The sequence below is a fragment of the Chanodichthys erythropterus genome, chromosome 18, assembly GCF_024489055.1.
Source record: "Chanodichthys erythropterus isolate Z2021 chromosome 18, ASM2448905v1, whole genome shotgun sequence".
Taxonomy (NCBI): Eukaryota; Metazoa; Chordata; class Actinopteri; order Cypriniformes; family Xenocyprididae; genus Chanodichthys; species Chanodichthys erythropterus.
In genome coordinates, this window is record NC_090238.1 from 6,269,602 (window position 1) to 6,282,398 (window position 12,797).

Consider the following 12,797-nt stretch of genomic DNA (forward strand, 5'->3'; position numbering starts at 1 on the left):
GCCCAACAAGATTTCAAATCAATGCAACTTTTGTTGCAAGTACAATTTTTCCAAGGGTCTACAATTAGATTAGAATTTGTCAGTGTACCGATGCAATGTTTTTCAAAACATTTCTTCCTTCTCACAATTCTTTTGGTTAGTTTCTAGGTTGCTCTGGCAGGTTGATGGGCCCTCTGACTTTAAATTTATGCATTTGGCAGACAAAGCAAAAAATAAATAAAAAATTGAATTCATGACAATTGCATTGTTAGTGCCATGCTATACAGTTTGAGCTACAGGTATGCTGTATGAGCTACAGAAACGCTTCTTACTAATGTTACTAAAATCGTTTGGCTGGTTGCTAGCGTGTGCTTACTGGTTCTTAGCCATGTTAAGATCTTCTGGTTGGTTACTGGGCATTACTAGGGTCTTCGAGCTTGAAACTTATGAAAAGATTTTGCTAAGTTTCTAGTAAAAAAAAGAGAAGGTAAGTCTTCTGTAAATTCATGTTGTAAACTCACTTTGATAGCCAATATAATGATCCACTTAATATGTGCATATAGCTTATTCTAAACAATAACATTTTAGTTAGTGACATTTCAATGCATTGCTAATGGCAACTATGAATTATGATCATCACCTTTCACATGAAAACAATCTCACACACAGTCTCACATATACAGTAGGCCTGTTTATAGTAGTAATCTTGTGAATGATATAATATAACAACATTGTTACTCTATAATTTTTATGCTGGGAATAATCACACAATAAATATTTTGTGGCAATTGGGCGATATTTAATACATGAATGTCATTTCATTACACTTTTTAAAACAAACATTGGATGTTTGTTAGGTTATAAATTATAAAACAATAGATAAACTAAACAGGAATATTTGGATACTTTAGTTGTCATACTTTTACTAAAGGCATGTTTTACTAATGTTATAAACTAAACCTGTATGATACATCTGTTTAAAAAAAGGCTAAAACAATTAAAATTAGTTCTGAGAAAATGATTAGCATTATCCACCCATCAATTTTTCCAAACATTTTACCAACATGTCATTGTCACAGTTTTCTAGGGAAAAATGATTACTACCAAGAGATGCCTATAGATGAACATGTTATTACTATTTGAGAAGTCAATCGACCTAATCTATGAAAAATCAAGTGAAATTCAATTATGTAAAACTATAATGCATCTCACAGTATTCTCTGCTATTAAGTACTGCTAGTGCAATCAAGCAAATAAATGAGCAAATTTTTGTTTTCAGTTTTAGTAGTCTTCCTTGTTTTCATTGCGCAAAGAGGCCAAACTTGGATTAGAAAAAAAGTGGGTTGTCATTAAAAAAAAGCCCTTCATGTTAAGTGATGGCTAATTGTAAAAATATAGTTAACCTATTACATTTGTTACATACATTGTACATTGTAATGTGCATCTGTTTTAGACTTAAGACATAATAACAGAACCATATGTTCTTTAAAACAGTGCATGGCTGAGGAACACTGGAAAGAAAAGTGAGGAAGAATCTAAATATCCTTCTGTTGTTTTCCATCTCACCACAGTTGAACGTTCTGCAGTTCCACGTCACCCAGAATCTCCAGCTGATCGATGGAGCTCAAGTCCTGCACTCTGTGCTTGTAATCCAGCAGGTGGGTTCCGTTAATTGCTATCTTAAACTGATGAAGCTGACATAGGATGATCATCTGAAAAGACGAACAAAACATAACAAGTTTATTTTTCTCCCGTTTCACAAATACACTATTTTTGCTTATTAAGACAACCACTACTTTTTAAACAAAGTAACATATAGTCTTGATAATTGGCAGCCAATCATCAGCCTAACCACAGGCTCTACTTTTCAGCACAATGGTAAAACTCAGACATACATGTATAGAACATTAAACACTAACAAATCTCCCCCTATATTAATATTGAGCAAAAGACATGAAATGACACTTAAAGGGTTAGTTCACCCAAAAATGAAAATTCTGTCATTTATAACTCACCCTCATGCCATTTCACACCTGTAAGACCTTCGTTAATCTTCAGAACACAAATTAAGATATTTTAGTTGAAATAGTGAGGCCTGCATAGGGAGCAATGACATTTCCTCTCTCAAGATCCATAAAGGTACTAAAAACATATTTAAATCAATTCATGTGAGTACAGTGGTTCAATATTAATATTATAAAGTGACGAGAATATTTTTGGTGTGCCAAAAAAAACTAAATAACGACTTATATAGTGATGGCCGATTTTGGAAATATCGAAGCACAATGAATCAGTGTATCGAATCATGATTCGGATCATGTGTCAAACTGCCAAACGGCTGAAATCATGTGACTTTGGCACTCCGAACAACAGATTCGACACACGTATTCATTTATGCTCCGAAGCTTCATGAAGCAGTGTTTTGAAATCGGCCATCACTAAATAAGTCGTTATTTGGGGTTTTTTTGGCGCACCAAAAATATTCTCGTCGCTTTATAATATTAATATTGAACCACTGTACTCACATGAACTGATTTAAATTTGTTTTTAGTACATTAATGGATCTTGAGAGAGGAAATGTCATTGCTAGCTATGCAGGCCTCACAGAGCCATCGGATTTCAACAAAAATATTTTAATTTGTGTTCCGAAGATTCACAAAGGTCTTAAGGGTGTGGAACGACATGAGGGTAAGTAATAAATTACAGATTTTTCATTTTTGGGTGAACTAACCCTTTAATTTTAACATTTACTCTCCTTTAACAGTCAGAAGCAAAGCATGCTGGGACCAGAAATATGCTGTTAACTCATTCCGTGCATCACCGCTATGTTCAGTTTGTTTTTGTTCATGGACTTTTAGTTTGTAATTCTCTGGTTACTGGTTACCTTTGTCTTATTTTCCCACCACTCCTTTGTTACCATGGTCACTGTTATTAGTTTGTTTTGCTTTCAGCTGTGTCTGATTAATTATCTTGTTTGAGTTTGCTGTCAAGTGGCACTTTCTCCTGCACTCAATGGGCCTCATTCATGAAACTTTCATACATATAACGAAATTAATTTGCGTGTAAAATGGACCTTTACGAAAACTCTCCTCTGGATTCACAAATGCTTCGTATACAACGGATTCAGTAGTTAAACGTGTGTATATTAATGAATTCCCAACATTCAAAAGTAGGGCGCATGTACACGGTCATTCATAATTAGCATAATCCCCACCAAAGTGTTATAACTACACAAATTACGTGTCTAGGAACGCTGTGGAATTTTCTTGATTTCCTTCTCAGGTTTGGCTCCAGTACACTGCATAAATTCAAAGAGAATAATTGGCCATATGCCTGGCAATAAATTAAGGGTGGGGGAAAAAATCGACACCGCATAGTATTGCGATATTTTCCGTGGCAATACTGTATCGATACACGACACCAAGTATCGACCTTTTACTATAAAAATTTGCACAAATGAGAATTTAACTTTTTGGTACAATAATAAAATCAATTTCTTTTTCAGTCCACTAGATGGTTGTTGAGTTTTTTTTCTGGTGTAGCACAGCAGTACATACTTCATTGCGGAGCAAAGAGGACAATGACAATGTGCTGACAGACAAGATAGAGGAGGTTACTTTTGATGTGACACAAAGTCTAAGCTTTCAAATTTTGTAATTTTTTTTTAAGAAAGTCAAACAATAAAAACCATTTTGTGGCTCTTTAATGTGTCAGATCAGACAGATCTAGTAGCGATTTTGACAAAGTTTTCCATAATTTGAAGTTGGAAAAAGGTGTTTTTCCAGCTGAGATAATACCCCCTTTCCACCAGCACGAACCGGGTGCTAGTTCAGAGCTAGTGCTAGTGCCAGTTCGGAGTTGGTTCACCTGACGAGCCTTCTAAGAACCGGTTTGCCTTTCCACGGGCTAGAGCGCCAGCACAGAGCCAGGTGTTACGTCACTGTCACAATATGTTACGTCTCATATTTCACAGCAAAGCTAGTGCCAAACACAAATACACCAGGCGTTTGAGATGCATCGGCTTCCCGCATAGCGATCGGCGCATGACATCAAAGCTCCGCGAGAACGATCCGAAAGCACAAGGAGTCGTATGCTCTACAAACGCTCCCGCGGATCCGTGGCACCAGCCGAATCGGTCCGTGCTGCTCTGAAGCATCTCGAACAAGCCTTCTATCAACAATCGCAGATGTTTCACTACTGTTGATGCTCATGGCTTTGCGACCCTACATTGGCATACAAACATGGCTCACCGTAATTTGTATATAGACAGAGATTACAATCGAGCTGCTATTAGCTCGATTAGCTGCTATTTCAAAAATGGCGGTCACAAGTTTCTTGTTGGTCACGGTAACCCCGCCCCAAGCCCCTGACGCAAGCGGTTCTTACTTCTAGCCCAGCAATGTTTTGGTGCTACTTACGAACCACTTTTCCTGGTTCGGAGCTGGTGCTTTGTGTGTCGAAAGACAAAGAACTGATTTGAAACTAGGCTCTGGCTCCGAACCAGCACTCAAACGGCCTTGGTGGAAAAGGGTTACTGAGAGCGGTACTGGTGGGCTTCCACTGGAAATTTGAGCAAGCAGCCGTTCTTCTTTGCGTCATTACGTCATGTTTGTTTACAGCTTACCGTTGTGAATCTGGCTAAGGTAAGGGGATGTCTGACCAGATGTGTGAGGTGCCAACAGAACAGAAACCGAGGACTGGCTGAATGAGTTCATTGAGGAGGTATTGACTCCCACCCGGTATCTAATTCATCATTACTGTTTCAGGACAACAATAAGCTTGGAGCTGCTTGGAGTCGGACTATGATTTTTCTGTTGTACCTTCATTAAAGACGGCATCAAGAACGATATGGACTGTGATTTAACCGTTTCATTGACCTGTTTGGATCGATGAAAGAAATTCAAGTAGGGCTGTCACAATTCCTCGATTAAATTTAAGAACTTGATTTTTAAAAATCCTTGATTTAAATTTGTGTAGAGCAACTGACAAAATACGGAATTGGCGCTTTCCATGGACGAGAATAAATGAAATGCATTTTTAGACAGTTTTCCAAGGCTGCACGATATTAAACCCACTTAAATTCATCATAAAGCATAATGCTATTGTGAATTTACAAAGGCTGCGATTCAGTTAAATAAATGTATGTGTTGCAGGTTTAATATGAGCTGTTATTATTTACAGGAGGTTATTATGTGCAACTCAGAGTGGCTGTGTTCACAGTAAATGCAGCTCCACACACAGTGTTATCATTTAAGTTACATGAGTGGAGCATCACAAACTCCAAACTCTATTGCTTTTAAAGGAACACTCCACTTTTTTTGAAAATAGGCTCATTTTCCAACTCCCCTAGAGTTAAACAGTTGAGTTTTACCGTTTTCGAATCCATTCAGCCGATCTCCGGTTCTGGCGGTACCACTTTTAGCATAGCTTAGCATAGTTCATTGAATCTGATTAGACCGTTAGCATCGCGCTTAAAAAAAAACTTGACTCTTCTGTAGTTAAATCGTGTACTAAGACTGACGGAAAGTGAAAAGTAGCAATTTTCTAGGCTGATATGGCTAGGAACTATACTCTCATTCAGGTGTAATAATCAAGGAACTTTGCTGCCGTTCCATGGCTGCAGCATAGACTGTAAAAAAATATGGACGTAGCGTCCGTGACGTCACCCATAGAGTTCTGAACAGAAGTTTTGAAGCGAAAATGAGGCCGCGGCCATCTTAGCTGCGCGTCACCGCACGTCACTCCCGGATAACTGAAAATGGGCAAAGAGGCGGGGAGGTGGTTTGAGCTGATGTGATTGGTTGCTGAAACCACGCCCGCCTAGTTCGACGTGACCACGTTAGCAAGCAAAGGAGCTATCTATCTAGATACTATCTAAATTATTAATAAAGATAAGTTTTAACATCAGAAAGTTCAAAAGGTTTACTGTCAATCTACAGTGTTTTTTAAGATATAACCTATGCAAATGCAGGAGAATACATCAGTATGTTTCTAAATGTGCTAACTGCTCATGATTTCAAAATAAAATTTAAGTCCTCATCCACATGTTCTTGTTCAAGAAATGACATGTTGTAAGACAATATTAAACAAGGATTAGATTACATTGTAAAGTTTAAAAACAATCGCCCTCTGCAGGCATTTGTTGTAATACATAAAGTACATTAGTTGTATTGTTATTTTGACAGAGGTTCGATTACTCGGGTAACCATCAGAATAATCCAACAATTACTCGATTACCAAAATAACCATTAGTGACAGCCCTATATTTAAGTAAGACATGCATTCTTATTAAAGCTACTAAGTTATTCAATCAAGAGCAGTGAGTGATTTTCTACATACTGTATATGCACGAAAACAGCATGTTTTTCCTTCCACTCAAAAATGGGTATAAATAAATAATAATTAATAAACATGGTATAATAAATGATCTGTGGGTATTTTGAGCTGAAACTTCAAATTCTGGGGACACTGGAGACTTATATAACATCTAAAAGGGGCATAATAGGTCCTCTTTAAATAAATTTGTCATGAAAACAAGTTATAGTGTAAATGATATTTCAAAAATGAATTATAAATAATGAAATATTTTAAAATTAGATTTAGAAGTTAATGCAAAACCTGCCTTATGTGCAATTTATTTATTTATTTATTTTTGAGTGTTGATTATTATATCGAAGTTTTAATTTTACAAATCATATCATTAAAAATAACATTAAAATTGGATAACATTGAGAGCTTTTAAGTGCTGGAAAAAGTGTGAAGCACTTTAAAAAGTCCTTGAAAAGTACTTGAATTTCACTCTCAAAAGTTTGAATGAACCCTGTAAGGAATAATGTAAAAGAAAGTATTCGACACAATACCATAGTTTCAGTAAGTGTTACTACATTAAATCCATGGTGATTTGTGGACTTGTTTGTTCGTGGCACAGTGTTTCTTCTGGTTTTCACGTCAGCGCTGTTTGATCTGATATGGTTTATAGCAGAGAATTCTGCTCTGAATTTGAATGCTTCCCACTAGATCTTGCAACGATCTTATTAATTCTGTTGTGAATTCAAACGCTTTCTCACTGGATCTCCTAGCACAGTGTAGTGAAGCCCAAAGTATAGTTCACTATTTACGTGTACGCGAGGGTTAGTGTACAGTTCATGTGATCAGAAGAGTAGGCGCATACTATACGCATTTTTGTAACCACGTGTACTTGACTGCATTTATTTTTTTTTTGCAGTAATTAGTTTATCCACAAGGTGGCAACCGTGCCCTGAGGGTGTTGATTCACAAGGTAGTCAAAGAAAAACTGCATAAACAGAACAGATCGGAACGCATGCAAGCTACAGAGACAATGGAGGCCTACATAGACGAGAGATTGTGCGAAGAGGTTAAAACATATATATATATATATATATATATATATATATATATATATATATATATATATATATATATATATATATATATATATATACACCCCCAGACAGTTAATCTTGGTTATGTAAAACAATCCTCTTGCAATAACAGGTAAAGTCTACATAGGTACCTCAAAGTAGTTTCCAGCTGAAAAGGGAAAGTATGGCAGTTCTCGCTCCTCTGGGCCCCATGACTGGCCGAGAAAAGAGTTCCTGATAAGCATGCCAGATTTGATGTGTGAGTTAAGGTGCAGGGCGATGTTGTTTGATTGGCTGCACCTCAGGTTAACAGTGAAACTTGAAAGAAAAAAAAAAACAAAGCAAGATAATGAACTGTGTCAAAGGGAAAAACTGTACAAAAGATAAGTTTAGTATGTACCTGTGAGGAAATAAGCTGACATGCCCTTTGATTGTTATATGCTGCCCTGGAATGACTCCTCTAAGTAAACTCCCCATGTAAGGTATGCTCTGCAAAATCACACAGTATATGTTGTCAGTCATGTTTTCATCATGTTAATATGAAATGCAGTTTTTTTCATTAATAAAAAATAAATAAATTATGCAAAATTAATTGCTTACTTACTTGGTCACCTGATTTTGAAAATATTGCCTGTGAGAAAACAGAAAATATGTAATTGCAAAGATGAAATGTATATTATTTACCCTTTTCAGCAACATAAAAGATGAATCTGATATATATATAATTTATACCATAGACTGCCAGAAGTTTGGACACACTTTACTGAATTTAATATTTTCATAATCTTAAAAATCTTTTTCTAATTTTGTTAATCCTTAAAAGCTTGAAATTTGTTCTGTATACAAATATAACTTGCAATATGAATTATGCATACATGGAGCTTAAAGGTTTAGTTCACCCAAAAATTCTGTCATTTATTACTTACCCTCATGCCGTTCCACACCCGTAAGACCTTCGTTAATCTTCGAACACAAATTAAGATATTTTAGTTGAAATCCGATAGCTCCGTGAGGCCTCCATAGGGATCAATGACACTTTCTCAAGATCCATTAATGTACTAAAAACATACTTAAATCGGTTCATGTGAGTACAGTGGTTCAATATTAATATTATAAAGCGCCAATAATATTTTTGGAGCGGCAAAAAAACAAACAAACTAAATAACAACTTATTTAGTGATGGCTGATTTTAAAACAATGCTTCAGGAAGCATCGGAGCACAGATGAATAGTGTGTCGAATCTGCTGTTCGGACCGCCAAAGTCACGTGATTTCAGCCGCTGGCAGTTTGACACGCGATCTGAATCATGATTCGACACACTGATTCACTTGTGCTCCGATGCTTCATGAAGCAGTTTTTTTAAATCGGCCATCACTAAATAAGGCGTTATTTTGTTTTTTTGGCGCTCCAAAAATATTCTCGCCACTTTATAATATTAATATTGAACCATTGTACTCACATGAACTGATTTAAAAATGTTTTTAGTACCTTTATGGATCTTGAGAGAGGAAGTGTCCATTGCTCCCTATGGAGGCCTCACGGAGCCATCGGATTTCAACAAAAATATCTTAATTTGTGTTCTGAAGATTAACAAAGGTCTTACAGGTGTGGAACGGCATGAGGGTGAGTAATAAATGACAGAATTTTCATTTTGGGGTGAACTAACCCTTTAACTAACTGACGACTACTATGTTTTGAGTGTTGATGACTCTACTATTAAAATAACATTTGGAAAAAAATAATTATAAAAGGAATAATGAAGAGTGAGTAAGTGTGTCCAAACTTTTGAATAGTACTATTTGTCACTTACTGAGTCAGGGATGAAGCCAATCGCATGCAGTTCTACTTTTCCAGAGACTGAAAATGTGTCGACCATCTCAAGAGGAATTCTGTGTTCATACTCCAAAATGTGAACACCATTTACCGCTACCTACAAGTAAATAAGTCAAATTCCTGTCACTTAACAAATTTAAAATGTATCTCTTGAAATTACATAATAATAATTGATATTTGGGTTTAAATTCTTTAAACCTGATAGGCTGAAGGCTGTTAACCAGCTTTGTTTCTACCTGTAATCTGATGTTTCACACTCACTTTGAAAACATCACAAAGTACCAAGATAATGGTCTCAAATGATGCTCCTTTTTTAAAAGGCATGAGGTCTATATTTTCTTCTCTTCCCCAGTTTTCGCGTTGTAAAGTGTTGCACACGATCTGCGGAGAGCTGCTGAAGCGGGGATTGAAGTGAAAGGCAACATCCGCCCGTGGCTTTGTGCTGCAGCCACATGTCAAATCAAACTGAAACCTATGGAAGCACATACGGTATTACACTGAAATACTTTATAGCCTATATAGCAAAATAAAATAAATTTGACATTTAAGTTTGATTTTATTTACTTTTTTTACATAATTGTAATTTAGAGAATAAGTGGCATTTTTGAATACATTTAAGTTTTTTTTTTTTTAAACATGCATTTATATTACTTTATAATTATTATTATATAACCTTATTATTATTATTATTATTATCTGAGTTATTACTATTTTTATTTGGTTATATAACAGAGGGACTTAATGTTATATTCTATACAATACTATACACAAGTGGTGCACTTTCCTGTTTCTGGAGATCTACCTAAAAAAATCAGTTTCAACCCTAAAAAAATACAGCTGAACCAGCTAATTAAGATATTCGGGAACACTTAAAGGTGCTAAAGAGGATCTTTTCGTCGACTGAGAAACCAAAGACTGTTACTGAGCTTTTGAAATGAGCGCATGCGTAAGAATTTCGAGGGAACGCCTCCCAAAACTTGTGCACGAGTATTGGAACACGAGTGTTTACCACCGGCATTCGCTGTGTCGTGTTAGTGGATTCATTATGTCAGACTCACCGCAGGTAACTCATAATCTGCAGTTGTTACTCCTGTCTCCTGACAAAAACATTGCATGCGGCTCCTGTGGAGTGTGGAAAGTTACTGGAGCGCGCAGCCGCGCTCGTCTCTCACAAGGAACGTCACGGCAGTGATTGACAAGCAGAGGGCCAGTCGTTTACACGATGATCGCATAAACGATTGGCTGATGTTTTTAAGGCCCTACCTCGTGCACAGATGATGTATATTAATATTATTCCTTTCAGTGCACCTAATAAATAGTCTTTTATCAGTTAGTAAAGACAGTTTCAAGTAATATTGCAAAAATGTATAAAACAAAACATCTTCTTTAGCACCTTTAACAATCCGCTTGTTAAAATGTGATGTAAGGAGTAATGTTTCCAGGTCCAAAGCCTCTACTCATTTCAGCTGGTAATACTACTAATACAGCTATTTATGGAGACTATTTATTTATATCACACATTTAAGCTCAGGTTTTAAAACTCACAGTGTACACTACAGTCTCACATGGCATCCCTCACGGACACCAATATTTTAGCGATTCATAAAAGATGTCTGGCCATCTAAGATTTTGATATGGAGATAAAGGTTAGGATCATGATTAATTTTTTTGGTAGTATTACAGCAAACAGAGTCTGTATGTTAGGATTTGTCTAAGGGACTGTCTTAAAATTCCACCCACTTGATAGGATTGAAAACCTAAACTGGACTGGACTGCACAAGTGCAATGATGCAGAAATGACATATGATGCGTGGATCGAGCTGCAAGTGTGTGAAGTGAAGCAGAACTATGTCCCATCAGTCCTCACTACATACTTTCATCCACAGACACTTTATTTTGGGAGTGGGAAGGGGTGTTTTTACTGCTTGATAAATATAAGCATCAAGGTACGCGGTTCATGTGCTCGTCTTCTCCTAATCAGGACCCGAAATAGATAAATATTAAGTCTTAAGTCTTCAAAAAGTTCAAAGAGATCGTAAAACTAATCTATATGAATTGAGTGGTTTAGTCTCGTTCACATATGATGAACAGATTTAGGCTTATATTCACAATATAATTAATTTTTATAATAAAGGGAACTTTTTGGCAAAATCCACCCATTTTAGTCTTGCATATCATTGTGAGCCTATGTGTACATAGTCCTATAAAACTAACAAATCACTTGAATTAATGATTTGACATTGCTTATACGTTTGCATTAAGGGTGGAATATTCAGACGGTTCCTTACGCAGCCTAGGCGAATACAATCATATATAAACATGAAATGAAACTGGGACACATAGGGGCCTAGGACCTTAATCATTATGTCATTTATGAGAATAAAGCAAAGGATGTATTGAGATGACTTTACCTGTCAGCATCATTATGAACACATCCCTGTATAACAATCATCTCTCCTGGGTGAAGACCACCCGGTATAATCTCAGTGAAGGGGACAGCCTGGTGAAAATCAAAATGAAAACTACGTTCATAACACAATCCTTCTGCATTTTTTGCAGTCTGTTTTACTATTATGCGCGAAACAGTACGCTTCAAAACCAGATAAACGCTTGAGAGAGGTTCGTTTCGCATACGTTATTGATATTGTAGTTGTAAGGGCGTCTCAAATTGATAAATAGATGACTTACCGGACTGAGAATCGTCTTTTTTGCGTTTGCGACTGACATTAAAATTCCTCTATTTAACAACAATATACTTAAAGTTATCAAAACAACGTGGCCTTGCTAAATCCCCGCTTTCTCCATTGACGAAGGAGTGATGGGTTGCGTCTCAAAATCTACAGAGCTGCCTGCTAAAACAGCATGTTTGAGCATTTTGTAGGAGGTTCCAGAATGAAGAAAAATGAAGCGAACGCGAGAGAGATCAAATCTGCGCGAGAGGAATATAAAGTAGCCATAGCAATGACTGAATAAAAATAAAACTTAATGACACGCATTGTTAACAAGACTCTAAGAAATTGATTGGATATTCAAAAATATTGAATTATAACACTTTCATTCCGATGTATTAATCTATCTGTTTCAAGATACTAATAATAAAAGGCTATATATGCTACAAATAATAATGCACACTTGTTAAAGTGTTCATTCTTCTGGGCAGTTTTCAATATTATTATTATTTATTATGAACATAAATGAATTATGACAAACCAAAAATGTATATATGTTGTAGGCCTACAGCTACAGGAACAAGTTTGTGAACCCTATGAAAATATCTGGATTTATGTGGTCTGACCTGAATTTATCTCAGAATTACACACACATAAAATCTGACGAAACTGATAACACACAAACAATTGTACTTTTCATATTTTTGTTGGGTACAATCAGTAGTTATGGGCAAAGTACACAAATTAAGTAGCCTACTTGAGTAAAAGTACAGATATCCTTATTACCCTAATAAAAGTATTAAGTACTACTTTTTTTAAAACTTTGCTTGTCATTAATTACTCACCCTCATGTCGTTCCACATCCATAAGACCTTCGTTCATCTTTGGAACACAAATTAAGACATTTTTGATGAAATCCAAGGGGTATCTGACT

At 36.1% G+C, this 12,797-nt stretch overlaps 1 protein-coding gene across 2 annotated transcripts; it reads right to left on the bottom strand.

Moving 5' to 3' along the window:
- Positions 1-766: 766 nt before the first annotated feature.
- On the bottom strand, positions 767-12,092 carry lgals8b (galectin 8b). 2 transcript variants are annotated; one of them, XM_067367397.1, is made up of 8 exons: positions 11,883-12,092; positions 11,606-11,694; positions 9,456-9,666; positions 9,172-9,291; positions 7,966-7,992; positions 7,762-7,850; positions 7,514-7,679; positions 767-1,691 (listed from the first exon to the last, which is right to left on the bottom strand). In XM_067367397.1, the coding sequence occupies exons 1-8, from the start codon at positions 11,919-11,921 to the stop codon at positions 1,542-1,544; spliced, it is 891 nt and encodes a 296-aa protein (XP_067223498.1). In that variant the 5' UTR covers positions 11,922-12,092; the 3' UTR covers positions 767-1,541. The 2 variants fall into 2 exon arrangements, with proteins under 2 accessions (XP_067223498.1, XP_067223499.1); XM_067367398.1 differs by having other exon boundaries at positions 11,606-11,716.
- Positions 12,093-12,797: the final 705 nt, after the last annotated feature.

Excerpts from the sequence above, each read along its gene's own strand:
- lgals8b (XM_067367397.1), bottom strand. The coding sequence starts at position 11,921 with ATGTCAGTCGCAAACGCAAAAAAGACGATTCTCAGTCCG. Across the intron at positions 7,993-9,171 it reads TTGGCTTCATCCCTGACTCA|GCAATATTTTCAAAATCAGG; the intron begins GTAAGTGACAAA and ends GTTTTCTCACAG. Across the intron at positions 7,851-7,965 it reads TTTCAAAATCAGGTGACCAA|AGCATACCTTACATGGGGAG; the intron begins GTAAGTAAGCAA and ends GTGATTTTGCAG.